At 42.2% G+C, this 20915-nt stretch overlaps 1 protein-coding gene across 1 annotated transcript in view; it reads right to left on the bottom strand.

Moving 5' to 3' along the window:
- Positions 1-20915, bottom strand: part of LOC113439154 (cytosolic phospholipase A2 epsilon-like) — a 46341-nt gene that overhangs the window by 9076 nt on the left and 16350 nt on the right. The window contains exons 5-13 of the mRNA XM_026704893.2: positions 20098-20140; positions 18655-18727; positions 17409-17578; positions 17190-17285; positions 12301-12338; positions 10685-10820; positions 8567-8703; positions 7002-7227; positions 6094-6208 (exon numbers count right to left, since the gene is read on the bottom strand). Coding sequence (XP_026560678.1) covers positions 6094-6208; positions 7002-7227; positions 8567-8703; positions 10685-10820; positions 12301-12338; positions 17190-17285; positions 17409-17578; positions 18655-18727; positions 20098-20140 — 1034 coding nt within the window. The remainder of the gene's footprint in view (positions 1-6093; positions 6209-7001; positions 7228-8566; positions 8704-10684; positions 10821-12300; positions 12339-17189; positions 17286-17408; positions 17579-18654; positions 18728-20097; positions 20141-20915) is intronic.

Here is a 20915-nt window from a genome sequence, read left to right as displayed (position 1 = left end):
GGGGGCGTTCTCCCCTTTACCCATTGGTTGGTTCTCCCCAGCAGCCAGCTATAAAAGCAGGCTGCGGGGTCCAACCAGTCGCTGATCGCTGCGAGCCAGTTCCAGGCGTGGCAAGCTCGGTCAGCCCTTTATTGTTATAATAAAGTATTGTTGCACTCATGCTCTGGTTCAGCCTCTCTTTTCCCAAACTTAACACTGGCGACGAGGATGGGATGGCTACCAGAAGCACCATGCAACCGCTGAGTCACTAGCCGCCGATCCGCAGCCAGAGAGAGCGATCGGTCGGCGATAAGAGCAACGCTGATCCGCAGCCAGAGAGAGCAGTCAGCAAGCAAAAAGAGCAAACAAAAAGAGCAAACGCTGGTCCGCTGACAGAGAAAGCGGCCAGCAAGCAATCGAAGCGAACACTGATCCGCAGCCAGAGAGAGCGGTCAGAACGAAAAGTTAGAAGTGTCTGTAGCCGCTTGTTAGCCCAGCTACAGGGAAAGTGAAGCGCTGCGAGCCGCAGCCGCTCATCGTTTAGGTGCGAAATTCAAACGGCTGTCATTTGAATTTCAAACCTAAAAGGCACAGCACGGTGCCGTAGTCAGTCACTGATGCCCACACAGGCGCGAATTTAAACGCCACCAACGGCTGACGGCCAAACGTGGCTAACCCAGAGAGAGAGAGGATTGCGAAAAGCCTCTCCAGAGCTGAAATCACTTGCCTGCCACAGGCACTAGAACATTTTTCTGCTGCCCCAGAGAGATTTTTTCCACAGGTTGTTCTACCGGCCCCATCACCATGAACTCCAATCCAGTCTTCCCAGCGTTCAAACCGGATGAGGAGAAGTGGGAATCATACAAGAACCGTTTTAACCATTATATCGATGCAATTGGGCTTGCTGATGCTGGAGAACATCGGAAAAAATCGTATTTCCTGATCTACTGTGGAGCCATCGTCTTCGATACTGCCACAGCCCTCGTGGCTCCACGTGAGTTGAAAAACGTTCCTTGGGCAGAGCTACTTGAAATCCTCACTAACCACTATTCTCCCAGGCCCTCACAGATTGCCAGGAGATTCACCTTCCGTATGAGGAAGCAAGCGGACAAGGAAACCATTAATCAGTATATGGCCGCTCTCAGAACAGCAGCATTGCATTGTGGGTTTGGAACCTACCTGGAGGACATGCTCCTCGATCAACTAGTCTGCGGGGTCAAGGACCTACACCTTCAAAGGCGCCTCCTCACGAAAAAAGACCTCAATCTCGCTCAAGCAGTCGAGGAGGCCTTAGCAGCAGAATTGGCAGTGCACTCAGCCACCGAAATCCATGGCCCGACTGCCAAGCTGACATCAATTCCAGTCCACTCCGAAGAGGTGGTAGCAGAGGAATCCCTGAGTGATGAGAACGACGTCCACCGCCTCTCCAACGACAGACGGCCGCAGGTAGGAGCCAAACAAGAAAACATCGGTCCACCCAAGCACATCACCCTGTGCCTAGCCTGTGGTGGATCTCATCTGAGGGCCACCTGCAAGTTTAAAGGAGCTACCTGCAATAACTGCCATAAAAGGGGGCACATCGCGAGAGTCTGCCAAGCCCCTCAAAGCTCAACACAAAGGCACCCCCCCGTCTCACACTCGGGGCCACAGAGGCAAGTATTGAACTGTCGCACACATCACCGTGCTAAGCACACTTGCCACACTGTTAGTAAAATCTCTCTCTCCGTTTACTTAGAAGGTAAACCGTGCCGCATGGAGGTTGACACAGGGTCAGCGCTCTCAATTATCTCGTGGAACACCCTCAAGAGGCTCCAGCCCAGCCTATCAACTAGCCGGCTCCAGAAGTGCCAGTTTAGCCTGAAGAACTACCAGGGGAGGACCATTCCTGTAATCAGCAGAGGCAAGTTCCTTGTCAGTTTTAAAGCTTTTAAAGGTCACCTACCTCTAGTGGTAGTTAACGGCAATCTCCCTACCTTATTGGGGCTCGATTGGTTTCCCCATCTCGGCCTAGGGCTAACAGGAGTCCATGCTGTCTCAACCTCAGACACTGACTCCTTATTCGCTGATTACTCAGATGTATTCAGCGATGAGCTGGGGTGTTATAACGGTACCCCAATATCGTTCTCAGTCGACCCCCAGGCAGTCCCAATCAGGCTAAAACCGCGTAGGGTCCCATTCGCTATTCGGCCAAAACTAGATGCTGAATTGGATAAACTATTAAAACAAGGGGTCATTGAGCCAACAGATTTCGCCAAATGGGAGACGCCCATTGTCACACCCCTCAAAAAAGACGGTAGCCTGAGAATTTGCTCGGACTACAAGACCACAATCAATAAGTTTCTACAAGTTAGCGCTTACCCAGTGCCCGTCATTCAGCATTTATTACACACTTTTGAACCTGGCAGCATTTTTGCCAAATTGGACATGTCTCAAGCGTATCAACAGTTCCCTGTTGACAACCAAACAGCGGAACTCCAGACCATTGTCACTCACAGGGGTGCTTTCAGATGTAAGCGTCTCCAATTTGGTGTAAGTGTTGCCCCTGGTATCTTTCAATCCCTCATGGAGCGGATTTTACAGGGCCTCCCTGGAGTAGTACCCTACTTCGACGACATCTTGGTCTCGGCCAGGGACAGACCCCAACTCTTCCAGAGAGTTCGAGCAGTGTTAGAGAGGTTCAGACAGCATGGCCTCAAATTGAAAAAAAGAAAAATGCGCCATTGCCACTAGACAGGTGGACTTTCTGGGTTATAAAATTGACGCCTCAGGCATTCACCCCCTGGAGTCCAAGGTTAAGGCAATTCACGAGGCACCCACTCCAACCTCCAAAACTGAACTACAGGCCTTCTTGGGGCTATTGAACTTTTACGCGTCTTTCTTGCCCCATAAAGCATCAGTAGCTGAACCCCTACACAGATTACTGGATAAAAAGTCACCTTGGCACTGGGGGCACAAAGAAGATCATGCTTTTCACGCCGTGAAATCACTACTCACGTCAGAGGCGGTACTTATTCAATTCAACCCCAACCTTCCTTTAGTGCTGGCAGCAGACGCATCCCCCTTTGGAATCGGGGCAGTATTAAGCCACAGGCTTCCCAATGGCGCCGAGGCTCCCATTGCCTTTTTCTCCAGAACGCTCTCTGCAACAGAGCGTAATTACAGCCAGATCGATAAGGAAGCTCTAGCAGCTGTTGCAGCAGTGAAAAAATTTCACGAATTTCTTTTTGGCCATTTTTTCGAGCTGGTCACAGACCACAAGCCCCTCCTGGGTCTACTAGCTGGGGACAAACAGACCCCTCAAGTCCTCTCCCCTAGGATGACAAGGTGGACCCTCTTCCTAGCAGCCTACTCCTACAGACTCATACACCGGCCAGGTAAAACATTGTCCCACGCTGACGCTCTCAGCCGCTGTCCCTTGCCGGTCCCGGCTGAAGACCCTGCTCCTGTCCACGCTATTTTCGAGGTAACACAATTGGACCTCCCCATCACTGCCCTTGACATTGCTGCTAAAACCAAGGCAGACAAAACGCTCGCCCAGGTGCTCGACTGGGTGAGGAGGGGGTGGCCAGGTGGCAATGTTGAAAACAAATTCTCACCTTTCAAGACCCGCATGCAGGAACTGTCCAGTTTGCAGGGCTGTCTACTGTGGGGCACTCGAGTGGTCATCCCGACTTTACTGTGTACCCGAGTCCTGGAGGCGTTGCACGAGGGACACCCTGGCATCGTGAGAATGAAGGCATTAGCACGCAGCTACGTATGGTGGCCGGGCCTCGACGAGGACATCGCTAGATGGGTAAGCTCCTGCAACCCCTGCCAGGAATCCCGTCCAGCTCCTCCTATTGCCACCCCTACTAAATGGGAGAGCGCCAGCGCTCCGTGGTCCAGAATTCACATCGACCTGGCCGGCCCCTTGCATGGGAAGATGTTCCTAGTGGTCGTGGACGCCTATTCTAAATGGATTGACGTTGCACAGCTATCCACGACCACCACACTAGCAATCACCAACGTATTAACACGCCTGTTTGTTACACACGGGCTACCCGACTCCATTGTATCTGACAATGGCCCACAGTTCGCATCAACCGAGTTCAGCCGTTTCGCTGCCAACCTGGGTATCCGCCACATTTTCACAGCCCCATTTCATCCTGCCAGTAACGGATTGGCTGAAAGGGCTGTCAGGACCACTAAAGAAGCCCTGGCTAGGTTCAGTAAGGATGACTGGCACCACAAACTCTCGCGTTTCCTGATGAGCCAGCATTCAACTCCATGTTCAGTCACCAACAAGTCCCCAGCTGAGCTCCTGATGGGCAGGCGTCTGAGGACTGTATTGGACAGACTTCACCCACAATACTGCCCTGACTCTCCCCTCGCTTTCACATCGGGGGTTAGACATTTTATCTTACAGGAGCCAGTATTCGCGAGGAACTACGCTGGTGACCCCCTGTGGATCCCGGGCGAGATCGTGGCCATCACCGGGCCAAGGTCGTATCGGGTAAGACTGGAGGACGGCCGGGTCTGGAGAAGGCACCTGGACCAGCTGCGTAGGCGCCTCAGCACCCACACTAGCAGGGACCCAGAATCACAAAGCGACGGGAGGTCTCAGCATCAACCCCACATCCACATCCTTCCCGGCGACCAGCACACACCAACAGTCAGTCCAGAAAACCCGAGCACGGACAGCGGCGCCCAGACGGTGGACCAACCTGATCCAGTCTACGGGAGCACGTCCCCAGTGACCAACCCTACGAGTCCTGGGCCTGCCCGAACCGAGGGGCACGTTGGTGACACTCACCCAGCTCTGCCTTCCCAGACAGACTCTGAGCGGACAGTCAGCGTTCCAGAGCTGCGCCGTTCCGGGCGCCAACATAAACCTCCTGCCTACCTCAAAGACTATGCGTGTTCGCATCTGGGGGGAAGAGGTGTTATGTCCTGAGGACTCTAGGAGTTCTCACTCAGGTCCATTCACTTTGGGGCATTCTCCCTTTACCCATTGGTTGGTTCTCTCCCCAGCAGCCAGCTATAAAAGCAGGCTGCGGGGTCCAACCAGTCGCTGATCGCTGCGAGCCAGTTCCAGGCGTGGCAAGCTCGGTCAGCCCTTTATTGTTATAATAAAGTATTGTTGCACTCATGCTCTGGTTCATCCTCTCTTTTCCCAAACTTAACAAAACTCACTGTCAGTGTTCCAGCAAACCTCCATTCCAATTAATAACTCTGAGGCAGACATATCTCAAAGATACCTTTATTTGGATAGAAACCGGCACATCTGTGGAATCCCAAAACTAAAAGTTCCAGGCTACCTTACGAAAGTCAAAACTACAAATCCATCCCCCGTTAGCCATCACCACATCACATGGTCCAATCACCATCTGTCCTAAAGTAAGATTCCCATTTCATTATATGCCACACTCAGTGACCTTGAACCAAGCAAAAGTATTTTATTTTGTCTAACTAGATATACTTAAATGAATTCCTCCCTCCCACTTTCTCAGACCCAATTGTGGCAGCATATGGCTTCCAAAGCTGACACTTAGGTTGTCACGGCACCATCACATGACGTATCAGGACTTTTCCCCCCTTTGCTAAACTGGGTGTGGGCGTGGCCAGTTTATGACGCATCTAGGCCTGTGGGCTGGGAATTTGAGAGCCCTGTTTTAGATCCTTGGTATCCAAATATGCCAGAGCCATTCCTGGAATATTTGATTTAGAGAAGCAATACCACTAGTGGGTTGACCAATGTCTACTTAACTTTTTAAAGCACCTTATATAGGGGGATGTCTTCTCTTATAAGTGGAACGTTTTTTCTTGAATGGGGACTTTTGCATCACCCAAATTGTTCCAACCAACTAATCTATACTGCTTTTTAAAATCTGTAAACCTGCTTTTAAATTTATTGACTCTTATGTGGATTGATTGATTGATTGATTGTGCTTTTGAGTCAGTCTTGATAAGTCCCTGCAGTTTTCTTGACAAGGTTTCTTCAGAAGTGGTTTGCCATTGCCTCCTTCCTAGGGCTGAGAGAATGTGACTGGCCTAAGGCCTAATTATTTCTGAATCAGATATTTTTGCAGGTTTTGGTTATGTATATGTCAAAATGTAAGTGCAATTTACAGTTACCTCTGAATCCTCGATTACTTAGTTTCTCTTTCACATTGAGGCAAATATATATAGGTAGAGGATTCTGTCCATCAGCTAAGGCCTGCTGCTGATCTGAAAGTTTGTGAGGGTTTTCCTTGTTTGTGAAAGAAACAAGAACATAATTATAGCAAAAATATACAAAATAACTACAGAAGCTAAGATAAGACTGCAAGGATAGTTATTGTAGCTGCAAAAGACATAAAAAGCTCAGGATTTGAAATTTTATTGAGGTGCTTCTTTGAACCGAAGTCCACCAAACATACCACAGTATGCTAGAATGTTTAAAATAATTTTCTATTAATTTATTCATGCAAAAATCACATTAAATATACTGAAATAACATAATTCAAAGTGAATACGATTTAATGATATAGTAGGTTTTTGGAACTGGAAAAAATTAGTAGTAAATATTTACCCTTTTAAAATGTACACAGTTGTGCTTATATTATTAACATTCCTTTTTTTTAGAAGCTTGAAACTTATTGTTTGGCAGAAGCAATCACAGCAGCTTTGTAGCCCTGTTAATGTTTATTCCACATAAAGAGGATCTACATAATAAAGCTGTGGTTAGAATGCAGTATTGCAGGCTAACTCTTGCCCACAGCCTGGAGTTTGATCCTGACCAGCTTAAGGTTGACTTAGTCTTCCATCCTTCCGAGGTTGGTAAAATGAGGACCCAGATATTTAGGGGCAATATGTTGTCTCTGTAAACTTTAAAGAGACGGCTGTAAAGTGCTAAGTGTTTTAGCTATCAGTCTAAGTGATACTGCTATAATCAACAGTATAAATATAATAAATCTATTGGTCAAACGATGGATTAATCAAATTTAATACGAAGCAGGCATTCATTAAAAAAAAACCAAAAATGAAAAATAATAGTATAATACTTCACTGTGTAGCAGTGCTTCAATGATCAATCCCCATAGATCTGTGAAAGACACACTGTACCCTTCTTGATACCGTTGCCACAGTTCCTTTGCATAGTACTTCAGCTTTTCTGGGGCAAAACTGGCCACAAACATGTTTTTTGTCACATGTTTTTGCACATCCCTGAGTGGCTTTTCTAAATCATTTTGGGACCAGTTGGGATCCTGATACAAGCGTGACATTGTCCTGGAAAGGGACATAGGCAAGTTTAGGAACCGAAAAGAAAGAAAACATAAACCTATGAATCAGATTCAGAGGTCTGAAGAGGTCATCTGATCCACCCTCCTGTTCAGTTTTGATCATGCGTTTTGATCTCAGGACCCTTTACACTCTTAAAAAAGAGCTTTGGTTTATATGGGTGATATCTACTGAAACTTATGTGGTTAAAAATTAAAACTGAGAAATGTGTAAATATTTATTTGACTTTGTGCAGCCCCTGAAAGTCCCTGCGAATCACACTTTGAGAACCACTGTTCTACAGCCTCTTTGACAGCAGGCACTTTGCTCAATTAACCTACTTTGATTTTATCAGTTTAAAGTCCTCCAATGAAGGAGAAATAATCATTTCACATGGCTGTTTGTTTCTGCCTGTGGGCTTGGCATTTTTCCTGGTATGTAGCCTGAGCTTACTTCCTTGTGACCTTCCCTGCAAATGATACCAATTCTATAGTAATATGCGGTAGATTTGTGTCTCCTGGTTTTAAAACTATGCTGTAGACCATGTCAGCTTTGGAAGCCCATATTAGCATCAGAAGCTTCCACGCTGCCACATTCTTGAGCGTGGGAAGATGTGAGGGGGAATTTCTTGGAGCGTATGTGGTTAGACATAATAACATTCTTCTTTAAAGTCAAGGCCGTGTTATTCTTGCATCTGGAATAGAGAGTAGTGGAGGGGATGTCTCAAGTTGGAATGGATGATCATTGGGGCATGTGATGAAATAATGGGTGCAGGGGGTAGATTCGTAATTTTTTACTTATTGGAAGAAAACCCGGAACTTTCAGATTTGGGTTTTCCCAAATGCGCCAATATGCCTACTCTAATAAAAGGAACTTTGAGAAAATGTCTGTCTCGGACTTTTTAATTGGAGTTGGGGTTTTCTGGAACCCTCACATCATGGGTGTCAACCTCACGGCATCAAGTTGACCTATTGTGACTTTTTTCCCTTCGCGGAACTGGGGTGGGCGTGGCCTGTGTGTGACGCATCCAGCCTGTGGGCTGCCAGTTTGACACCCCTGCTATAGACTTTTTTATATCCATTGCATCAATGAATAATTGCTACCGCAATGTGTCTTATATCAAACCTGCCGAAAAAACTTCTCATTATTACTTGCAGAAGACAGAATAACAGAGTTGGAAGGGACCTCAGAGGCTTTCTAGACCAACTCTCTGCTCACGCAGGAGATCCTATACCCATTTTGAACAAATGGCTGCCCAAACTCTTCTTTAAAAACCTCCAGTGAAGAAGGTTAATAAAATTTCCTTTTATTGTTTCAGGAACATCTCATTGGAGTACATGAGGCTTACCATGTTGTGCCAGACAATCCGGTGAGATAGGACACACAGTCCAAAACACCTAATTTCTGCAATGTCAGTAGGTGAGCATACATCGCCGTAACTGCTCTGATCCCACCGCCTGTTGTCATGATTGCCACCACTGGCACCTAAACACAGGGAAAACACAGTTGTTCATCAAAATAGTTAATATATAATCACCGTGAGATACCTAAACTTTTCAATCACAACACTTTAAATAGATATTCCCAGGGGTGGGATTCAATTCTTTTAACAACCGGTTCTGTGGGCATGTCTTAGTTGGTGGGCATGGCTTGCTGGTCATGTGACTGGGTGGGCATGGCCAACTTGACGTCACTCACATCTCCTCGCCTGGCCTCTCATGACAGTGGAGATGCTGCAATGGTCGTAAGTGTGAAAAATAAGTCACTTTTTTCAGTGCCGTTGTAAACTTTGAGTAGTCACCAGTTTTAGACCAAAACTCAAAAAGGGTATGTAAACTCACGTTTGAATGTCAATCTTTCCAGCTAGCCAAGAAGCCTTGCTGAATGTCACTCATCTTGGTTCCTTGTCATTAAAAGCTTCTTTCTGGCAGCTCTGCTTCATTATTCAATTATTTTTTCAAAGTGCTAACTTCAACAGGGGAGTATTTCCTCCCAACAGCAGTGTAAAAGCTTAAAACAACCCTTCCCCTTTAAGAAAGTACCAGCAAAAAAAAAAAGCCTCCTTTGGAGACAGTAAGTCTAGGCCGACTGCCAAGAATACAAGAAGGGTGGAGAAGAACAAATGGAGATTTCTTCCAACAACCAGTTCTCCGAACTGCTTAGAAAGTTAACAACCGGTTCTAGATGAGAATCTGTAGAATCCCACCCCTGGATATTCCTATGAAACATGCTCATGCTGACATACTTAGAGAACTTGGCAGAACCTTTATTCAAAAGAAGGCTGTCTAGGGACTCAGAGATGAAAACAAATCAATTACAGGTAGTCCTCCAGTTACGACCACAATCGAGCCCAAATTTATGTTGCTAAATGAAACATTTGTTAAGTGAGTTTTGTCCCATTTTATGACCTTTCTTCCCATAGTTGTTAAGTGAATCATTGCAGTTGTTAAGTTAGTAGCATGTTTGTTATGTGAATCTGGCTTCCCCATTGATGTTATTTATCAGAAGGTCACAAAAGGGTGATCACATGACCCCAGAACACTGCAACGGTCATAAATCCACGTCAGTTGCCAAGCATCTGGATTTTGATCATGTGACCATGGGGATGCTGCAACAGTAAGTGTGAAAAATGATCACAAGTCCCTTTTTTCACTGCTGTTGTAAGTCGAAGACTACCTGTAATGGGAGAAGCTAATACAGCATATTATGCTATGCTAATAAGCTTATGAAGTCAAGATGTAGAGCAGGAATGCCAAATGTACAATGCTTATGGGTGTCATACAGCTTGTCAGGATTCCTGCTGTAACCTCAGCTTCACCAAATGGTTTGGGCTCAAACATTTCACTTTTTTTTTTTAAAAAAAATGAGGGATGTAGGGGGTACAGAATACAATGGCTTCTGTAACTCTTGCATTCCTACTTTTGCCACTGTTCACTTGATATGCTGGGCAAAGATCAGTGCTGCCCTTGAGCTAATGGAGGCTGTACGTTCTTGTTTTAGAATGTCTCATACTATGGAATGATGCAATTCAGCCAGGAACCTGAGGAAAATGGGGCTTTGTGTCTCTTACTGCTACAAGACTTATAAAATTAGCCTGATTATGAAGTTTTGTAGAATGAGAGTAAGAATATTAACAGAGAAGTATTCTCTGGACCTTCAACCCATCAAATCCTACTTTCTGACCTTTTGGTTTGAAGAGGGAGCTACAAAACACACCTGAGTCTGATGTCACCGCTCTGCCTTGGCAATAATAAGGGAGGGGTCTGTTATAAATAGCCCACACATGAGGGAAAAAAATAACTCAGAATAAGTTAAGCAAGGACATGAAACTCCATTTGACCGCTTCAGTGCATTTAAAGAAAAGAAGCTTGAAAATTACAAGCATTAAAGACTATAACCTTTTTGTTTCCCAATTAGTAAACAGCTCACAGAAGAATTTCCATCGATATAAAACTGAAATCTTAACCTCATCTTCCTGCAGGTCATCCTCAAGCTGGAGAATATTTTTGAAAGCAGCAGCAGTCACTTTCTTCCGTTTTTTCAGGAAAGCCTCTTCTTCTGGACATAGATTAAACCCTAAGCGTACATCTAGGTCTGATGTGCTGCAACACAAATATTTATCAATAAAGGAGAATATTTGTAGCTCAGGGTTGAAATAAGGCAGGGGTGGGATTCAAAAATCCCAGCAACCTATTCGCTGCCTGGTTGCTGGGCGGGCGTGGCATAGTGGGCATTGCCTATCAGAACTTTCTGTTTCTGGCTTCAGGTGGGCCTCCAGAGCCTGGGGGAGGCCATTTTCGCCCTCTCAAGGGTCCAGAGGCTTCCCCTGGGCTTCTGGGAGGGTGAAAAAAGTCTCCCCCAGGCTCTGGAGGCCCACTGGAAGCTGGAAAAAGGCCTGTTTCATGACTTCCGGAAGGCCCGTTTTTCCCCCTCCCAGACCCTCCAGACGGACCGTGCACTTACCTCCATTGAAAATGGACCACGTGGAGACTCCTGGGAGGGGAGGAGTGGGGTGAGCCAGTCGGTTGAAATACCAGTTCGGTGAACCAGATGTAAATTTAACATCCAGTTTGCCTGAACCAGTCCGAACTGGTAGAATCCCACCCCTGAGCTTGCTTGTTTTCTTGCAGATGCTTCATTACCCAAACTAGGCAACATCATTAGTGCATTTGGATAATGAAATGTCTGCTAGAAAGCAAGCAAGTCAGAGAGCATCAAGGACCCCACAAATATTTATCCTGGATCATAACTTATGTTAGAAGGATGTTTTCTCCATAAATAGATCCTACTTACACAGAAATATATTCAACACCGCTCTGCAAAAAGCTACAGCCCTGCCCAGATCTCTTCTTATGCAAAGTCTTCTACTGCAGCATTGTGACAATGAATCATGCTGGGATTTCATATGGAAGTAGGCAGATCTACTCTTAATGCAATTGCATTCCTCCTCAAAAATGTACACTCCCTCGCCTGATGTAATGGCATGATATTGGATTTGGTCACAACAATTGAAACCAAGATATTTATCTTACTAGATCATATCCATGTCCTCAGAGGATGAAAACTCCAAAGCCATTCCATTCTAAGGTTAGAGAGTTAGATTTATTAGCAAGAAGACTTCCTTCCACCTACACCCAGGAAGTAGAGTGCAGTCTTGACAGAAACTTCTAATTCTCAACATTAGAAACAAACGCAATAAAACTAAACCCTTTTATTAGCAAACTGCAGTGAAAAGGTGTTACTTTGGGATCACGCGATCAATAGCAAACATATTTTTGGAAATATATCTTTAAACAGTCCAGCAGATGAGTGCACTTAGCCATCTCGGGATGATCTAAAAAAACTAAGCAAGACTAGACCTGATTATTACCTGGATAGGAAACCACCCAAAAGGTATCAGTACTGGAAAGTCAAATAAATACAGTAAGATAGAAACAAATGGCAAATTGATTCTGTATTGATGACAAGAAAACAATATGTATATGTTCATATAGTCACAGGTTGACTCCTGGGAGAGTTTTTTTAAAAAAATATCCAGAACATCAGGAGATAAATTTATAGAAGGCAGGAAAAGCATCTTACCAGTTCTGTGCTGTGAAGTGTAAATTAAATTCTTTATCCTGAAAATTAAGAATGCACAGTATTAATTACTATTAATACTATCTTTACTGAAATCTCCCTACATTTCATCCCCCCCAAAAAAATGTTGTAGATGAGGCTTGTATATACTGGTACCAATATTAAATACAGGGTATTAAAACTATGCAAATATTTGGGTATCTCTCAACTTCCTAATAATTGAATTCACAACATTATGGAGATATTAGTTGCATCTAGGATCTTAAAATATCCTACAGATTTATGTGAAATGCCATGGAGGATTGTCAGTGAGGATAAACGAGGGCAGTTCTTTCTCCCTGTTTTAGAAGGACATTTTTGTACAGAAACTTCAGAACTCCTCACTAACTCACTGTTGCTGAGTTCACATATAGTTCTGGCAAAGCCACTTCTTTTTCCCATCCATGGCTTCTCGAATAAATCATACAGTAGTAGCTTGATTTATAGGTAACCTGAGGTCTCAATGGCTGGCAAAGCCAAAACCTAAAATTTGTGACTTAATATTAAGGTAAGTTTATCCCTGCAGTGTATGATACATAAATAGTGCTACTTTGCCCTTAGGATTGACATGCCGCAGCTGTTTTGTGATATCATCATATAATTTTTCCCCAATAAGGAAAAGGATATATCAGAGGATGGGTGGCAAACATGCCAAAAGTTGCCCACACAGGAGAGGATCTCAGGTGCAAAGTCTACTTTTACTGAAAAGTTATTACAATTAATGTACTCCATTTTAAGAACCACATGTCATTAAAAAAGTGACTCATTGTTGTGGTTCCGAGTCCTGAGTCTGCATTCTTAGAGGAAGAGGATTCGGAAGATGAGGAGGAGGTGGAATTGGGAATGCCTTCCTCCCCAGGACCTTCCTCTTTGGCAATGTCTTCCTCCCTGATTATGCCTCAGGTTTCGGCAGATAACCAAGAGGCACAGCCTGAGGCTAATCAGGAGGAGGAGGAGGGCATATCGGAGCAGCCTTTGACAGAGAATCAAGCAGACGAATGCTGGCTTGATGCTAGGCAACGTCGCAGAAAAAAGTGTGAGATGCAACGCAGGAGATGTGGACGAATCAGAGACTGAGCTGAGTTAGTGACATACCCCACAGGGAATAAAAGTGGGTGTGTTTGCTCTGGGAATTCTGTACGGGACAAAGTGTGAATTTTTCTGTGGAGCTTCGGTGTATCCTGTTTCGTGAAAGCTTAGTGATTAATGTTTCTGTTATCTTGTCGGACTTGGCAGACAGCGTGTGTGATACTGCCAAGAACATAACCAGCTCAAAGGAATTAACTCAGTAAATACTGAATCTTCTTGCTTGCTTGTATTTAGTCGGAGTTTGGACTTCTCATCTATTTTGTGAAGGTGAGACATAACACTCATGTAATGACACTGTTATTGTCATGGAATTGAACTTTCAACTGGAATACAGAACTGCACCCACCCAATGTCTTTTCTTAAATGTGAAAAATTAAAGCACTGAAGACTGCATATGCATTGGCACTAGCAATCAATATGAATATCAGTATCAGTATCAGTTGGAAGGGAGCTTGGAAGTCTTCTAGTCTGCTCCCCTGCTCAAACAGAAGATTTATACATACCCCATATTTGTGGCACAAATTTTGTTTTGGGAGGTATAGCCAGAGGTGGTATTCAGCAGGTTCTGGCCAGTTCTGGAGAACCAGTAGTGGAAATTTTGAGTAGTTCAGAGAACCGTACCACTTCTGATTGGAGATTTTATTGAATCCCACTACTGGGTATAGCTCCTGTTGGTATCAATTAAGAACATCCTGCATTCAATTTATTTTTTTCCATTTTAGTGACTAACACCAGAGACTGATTAATGTCAATGATTTCCTAAGCACAGCCCAACAATGGTTGGGCTCTTCTATTGCTTAAGTAACAAGATACCAGTATTACGACTTAGTATGTGCAGAAAACTAAAACCGAGCAATATACAGTATTATGTCAGATCCACAGTTTTATTTTTTCATTAATAATTTTTTTAAAGAAAGGCAATAGAGAGAGTAACTGGTATAAAGATGGGAGCGGTAATCTTATTGTAGTGCACAATAGCCAAAATATTTCATGTTTGAAATGTAACAGAGCCAGTGAACCAGACAGCACCATTTATGCTGGCCCGAGTCAGAAAATATACTTTGTACATGTTGCGGGGAGAGATAGTTGGAGATTGCTTTTCTTATAGGCTAGGGCAGGGGTCCCCACACTTGGCAACTTTATGACTTGTGGACTTCAACTCTCAGAATTCTGGGAGTTGAAGTCTACAAGTCTTAAAGTTGCCAAGTTTGAAGACCTCTGGGCTAAAATATAGTTGGTTGGTATCATACAACTCAAGGCTATAGTCAAACAATATATTAGACCTTGAGTTCTCAGCATGGCATCCAGGAACATAATGTGTCTGCTGATTTGTTATTTGGCATCCGTCAAATTTCCTGTCCTATCTATTTTTAATTTTGAGTTTCTTTACATGCATAGTTATTATGTTATTCCCTTTCAGGGAAAGCAACAAGTAAGGGCTAGGAAACACAAAGCCAAAGAAATTAAAGGCATGACATATGAAAATGTTAAGGAAATGTAGTTAATTGTAATCCTTAAAATGTTGGTTTACAAAGCTGCTGTTTATCGGTTGAAATGACTCCTGCATCCTACCATGGAAGACAGGGGAAATGTGCTAATGCATTGCATTCAACACATTTTAAGAAGTAGGAAAAGTGCTTGGTGAAATGATGAAGTGAAAGAGACTGGAGATAAGTAAAATGCATATAAGAGGATGATTATTTGGGATGAAATAAGGTTTGGGGGTAATATGTATATAGACAGAACAATTTAGTTGCAAGGAATATAGTTGAAGAGATCAAGGAACGTTTAAGATAAAAAAAATGGAGAGAAAATGCAGAGTGAGTTTGATGGAAATAAAATAACGATTTTGGAAGTGACTGAAAAGGGCTAAATGAGGAGCCTTTGGCAGAAGGAGCAGAATTTAAAATATCATTGATGGAACCTTTAAATGGCACACAAATACTATTGTAAATCTACTTGATATATAGGATATAATTACAGAGTCTTGTAACTCTGGTAAGAGTTTCCCTCTGTCCTCTCTGATTCCAAACTTAATCAAGGGAGGTTAACTTGCATTTTTTTCTCAAACTCTTCTTCCTGAATGCTTACTTAACATTGAAAAGGAATTCAAAGCACTATGCTGGAGAGATAGCTGGATAAGAATGGAACATTTATAGATGGTACTATTGACTCTTTTGAAATTGATTTATTGTAATTTGGAAGGTGACTCCTTGGGTGGAGGCATCCACATTAAAGTGACAATACATATAAAAGAGAACATAGGCAATCAAAAGAACAATATTAAATACGAAGGGCTCCACAAACACCCTATCCACAGGCCTGTGGGAATAACCAGATTTTAAATAATGTTTGGAATGTTTTAAGTGTGGAAGCCATATGAAAATCTTCAGGGATGTCTTTCCATTAGGAGACGGGGGCAGAAATCATCCCTTGCTTCTAAGGGGCATCTGGACTGTGGGTTTGCAGTCATTTAATGCCCAGCACAATGTGGACATATAAGAAAGCTGTGACACAAAGAGGCAATAATTCTGTATGATCATTTATTGTCAGTTGCAATGTTGTAGTATACAACTTCATTAGTGGTGGGATTCAAATTTTCTTGCTACTGGTTCTGTAGGCATGGCTTGGTGGGCGTGGCAGGGGAAGGATGCTGTAAAATCTCAAGTCAGAGGTGGTATTTGCCGGTTCTCCGAACTACTCAAAATTTCTGCTACTGGTTCTCCAGAACTGGTCAGAACATGCCGAATACCACCTCTGAACTTCACCACTTTGAAGCACTTCCTTGTCAACTGCTACCACAAGCATAGGTTTCTCTAATGGCTATATGGATCCATTTAAACTGTTGCACCAAAGTGTCACCTATGAGACCAATACTTCCTTTAGTTTCAATCACACATCGATTAATACAACATTGGAAAAGTTTTTTCTGGTTGGCCTTGCATCATCAATTCATCTGTTAGCTTATCAGGAAGTACTCAAAAGTCCTCCTTAGTCAGAACCAGATTGTTTTACTCCATGTCTCTGGCCTAGTACTGAAAATCCAATATGTACTTACATATTCTGTAATTGCTCCATTTCATCTATTCTGTGAGGTTTTTTTTTTATTTGCGCCTTTCTCCTAACTAAAATGTCAAATTTAGAGCTAAATTGTCAGCTCTAAATCTTTGCTAGGAATTATCTTGTAACAGTGATTGCCCTCAGGGAGAGGTATGGGTCACTTGGTTACTCTTTCTTTTAGTAGTTTCAGAACAAAAGTCACTCTGGAGCAATTCCAAAATTCCCAATCTGCCCCCTCAAAGTTGATAACTCATGTATTAATTCCATTTTCCTCCTAACTGCACTACATCAACCAGACAAGTACTTATTTCTGCATTTTTAGAGTATTCCTTACTGGTTTTTATTGGGGAGGGTGGTGTTAGGGTAGGAATATTTGACTTTTTTTTCTCACGGAAGAGTGTCTTGAATCTCTGATGAAACCTGATTTATGTTTGTTGTGATATCATCCAGTAAGAGCTGTATCATGCTATTTTGATTCAAAGGAAAATAACTGCAGGGCTAAACATTAGCTGGGTATAATGGTACCAAACTAGGAAGAGCATGGAAACTACCGGAGGTTAATTCAAAGTAAGTTGAAGTTTGCTAACTTTAATATACCAGGAAGTGATTCAGTTGCATACCATTTTATTTGCTCCTGGGAAATTTATTGAAGGATCCTTAAAAAAAGAAAAGAAAAAAACCCTGAAAATTAGGCATGTACTCACCTCTTTGATTATTTCCTGATTTATGGGAAATAAATGTACAGGCAAAGTCAACTTTCTGGCTTTGGCAGCATCAATTCCAGATGACATACAAGAGCACTGGAAATAGAGATGCTTTTTAAACAACAAACAAACAAAAGATCTTTACTTTTTAAATACCCCTCCCAGCAAAATAACTACACAAAATTATCTAGATTACTACCATGCTCAGCCATAACATACAAAAGAGAGAAATGATCTCTTTCCTGGAAGAAGAATGTCCAGTTCTGCTGGATTGTACTTGACATAGTGGAAAAAAGAAGGTTCGGTGCACTGCAGCTTGTTGGCAGAGATTAATGAAATGTTTTGAGTTTCTTCAAAGGATCCTTTTAATGTACATTCAACATCTTGCTCTAAAAAGAGAGTGCAAAGTAAAAAAAATTGTAGTATACAAATTAATATCAATGCCGCCTATAGATATGAATTATAACTCATTACAATCTTTTCTTTAAAAAACTATTAATTGCTTTGAACATTGCTGGAAAACATGGTCTGGATACGTATAAATAAAAGATATAAATATTATGATATAAATTTTTATGTGCAGAAGCTTGGGATCACTCTGGCTTACTCCCAGAGAGAAGGCCATAGAAATCAGTTATTTCTCAACTAATCAAACCTAGAAGGCCTTGTAATTCCCTCATGGCTGTGCTTCTGTCCAAAATATGATTGGCTTTATGCTGATCTTGAGCAATGTACATTCTAGTCATGCAAATTTTTCTTCCTGGCTATTTTATTATTTTGACTCAGCTTTGTTTTAACAGAATAACAGAGTTAGAAGGGATCTTGAAGATCACCTATTCCAACCCCTACCTCACGCAGGAAACTCTATACCATTTCAGACAGATGGTTATCCAACATGTTTTTAAAAACTTCCAGTGTTGGAGCATTCACAACTTCTGGAGGCAAGTTGTTCCACTGATTAATTGTTCTAACTGTCAGGAAATTTCTCCTTAGTTTTAGATTGGTTCTCTCCTTGATTTGTTTCCACCCATTACTTCTTGTCCTGCTTTCAGGTGCTTTGGAAAATAGGTTGACTCCTTTTTCTTTGGGGCAGCCCCTGAGATATTGAAACACTGCTATCATGTCACCCTTAGTTCTTTTCCCCCCCATTAAACTAGACATTCCCAATTTTGAGCTACTACAATAAAAAATATATATATCGATGTTTCAAAAAATGGATTTGAAAGGAAAATAATTTCTTGCTTGGATATAAATCCTCATGACACTGAACTTTACCTGACCTGGCCAACCTTTTCAGTCTGGGCATTTCAGATATTCAGAGCCCAATGCTCTGAATATGGAGGTGTAATCTGGGTCAACAAATTCTTGAATAGAAATTCCAGCAATTATACATAAAGCCTTTAGAACCCGATGCCTGAACCGTTAATCATTTGTTTATGAAGATTGTAATGCAATATAGTCTCACGTTTAGAATGCTTTTTCTTTTTCTTCTGCTTCTTCCTGTCTACCTGAAACTCCAAGCAGCAGAATTCACGACACTGCAACGAAAGGAATTTCCTCACATTTTCCATCTCCAAGAAAGCTGTGCAAGCAGTGAACTTTATTTCCTAAACCAAATGCTGCAAACTTTTTTCTGATGTAATGCTGAATGATACTATATATTTTTGGGTAGACATATCAAGTTTATAAATTAATTAGCAAGCAATTATGACATATATAAACTGAAGAGGAGACAGTTCAAAATTAGATATCGCTTGCAGAGGGCCTGCTTTGTAAAGGCATGCTTTTATCTATTAAGTGGCCAACATCCTCAAAAACTTCCTTTTTACATTATCTGCTCTCATAGGCAGAACTGTGGTCTTCTATTCCCATATTTACATAGATGAGCGGTCTGATTCATTGGAATCAGTAATTTGTTAGTAGGTTATACCAAATAACACAGATAACACATGGACAAGTGTTGAAATTAGCATCACTAAGAATAAATTGGTTTGCCATAGGAGTTGAATATTTTTCAAAGGGCATATTTTGAAAGGCTAGTCCAAAAAACAGACACAGGATGTTCATGCTTGGACAACCATTAACAATGATGGGCAAAACTCTGGAGTGACTTATGCCAGCAGAGTCTGGGTTAAACCATATGTGGTTACCAGAAAGCTATGGTTCTACTTCCACTTAATATTTATTCAGCAAATACCATCAATCCTAGTCTTGATGAAATGACAATTATCTATGCAGAAGTGAAAGCAACATCCCAAGACTGTAGAAGAGGAGGCAGAGGGTCCAGAAGATGAACCAGTAGTTAGTGCAAGGAAGCTGCTCTGAGGAAGTGCTTTGCTCCGCCCTTCATTAAAACTAAGCACTGCTTCAGATATCTCCATAGCCTCAATATTTAACAGAATGAGCCTCTTCTGTTTTAGCCTGTATCCATGTGAACAGGCAGTTTCAACCATTTGTTTATTAATGTATAAAGAGATGTGGGCATGTTAATGAAGGATTGAATCAATTCATGTGGCAAACCAGTTCAAATTCTCGTGTAGGCATTCTTAATTTAACTATTGCCACTGAAGCGCCCTCCATAATTTACAATGTTAATGCATCAGAGAAGGTAAATTACAAAGGATATGGATCAACAAATGCCCGATTAGAAATTCCATAATCACATCAATCACTGTAATTTGTTTTCTTGTAATTAAATTTAATCAAGTTTCATTTTTATTTTGACATCACTCAGTTCCTTTCTAGATTCTGCCTACTTTTATGAAGGTGGACAAGGCATGTTTTTCAATAAGAAAGAGGACTCTTGGCCAACCAAAGATTGCACAATCCTGCTCTAAGTGGAGCAGATTCATATTTTCCTAATTGGAAAAGAAAGGATTAAAGACACAAATATATAAATAAAAATTACCACCACTGCTCCATTTGTAGCTATTGTTTCAAGTGGACCCTCTCTAGAAAACAGAAATATGGATATAAAATTACAATTTAAGAAGAGACAAAGATTCAACATGAGCTATAGCTTAGCAGTTACACCTACATTAACCTATATATTTCAAGGAAAATTGTATTTCTTAATGTTAATGCCTTCATGATTCACAGTAATACACATTCCAATATGCCAAGCAGCTAAAAGCCAGGCACCAGTTGTATTACTTTCTATGATGGAGGAAATTCTGACTCCTACTAATTAAAATATTCCAGCAGATTCAACTCAAGGGGAAAAACAAGCATCATTTAAAACCATTACTGTAAAGACCTGGTATTGAAATCCTGCCTTGGTGTTTGAACCCTGCCTTGGTGTTAGAGTCTGGATAGGGGAAACCATCAAAGCTTACTCTCAGAAAAATGAATGAATGTAAGGTTTGAAGCCAACTGACCCCTGACTTCATCTTTAATTTTAAATAGGTTGCACTGCTCTGGATGGACATCATTCATGGTTTGAGAATCCTCTTTGACAAGAACAACAGGTGGAGGTGTGGTCAAGAGGTTTAACATAATTATATCAGGTGCACCAACTGCCATAGAAAAAAATTGCTGACAGTTCTTGCTTCTATCATTTTCCATCTGAATTATTGTAATCCTCCATATCGGAGGCGGTCATTGAAAGCTATTCTGAGGCTACAGCTGGTCTAGGGCGTGACAGCCTAAGTAGTTATGGATGTGCTAAGGTTTGTCCATGTGCATATATTTAGCAGGAACTTCAATGGCTGCCAGTTAATTTCCAGA

Source organism: Pseudonaja textilis, chromosome 1 (genome assembly GCF_049901715.1).
Source record: "Pseudonaja textilis isolate UNSWEBS1 chromosome 1, rPseTex1.2, whole genome shotgun sequence".
In the NCBI taxonomy this organism is placed as follows: Eukaryota; Metazoa; Chordata; class Lepidosauria; order Squamata; family Elapidae; genus Pseudonaja; species Pseudonaja textilis.
The sequence above is the reverse complement of the archived record's forward strand: the minus strand, read 5'-3'. Positions and strand labels throughout refer to the sequence as shown.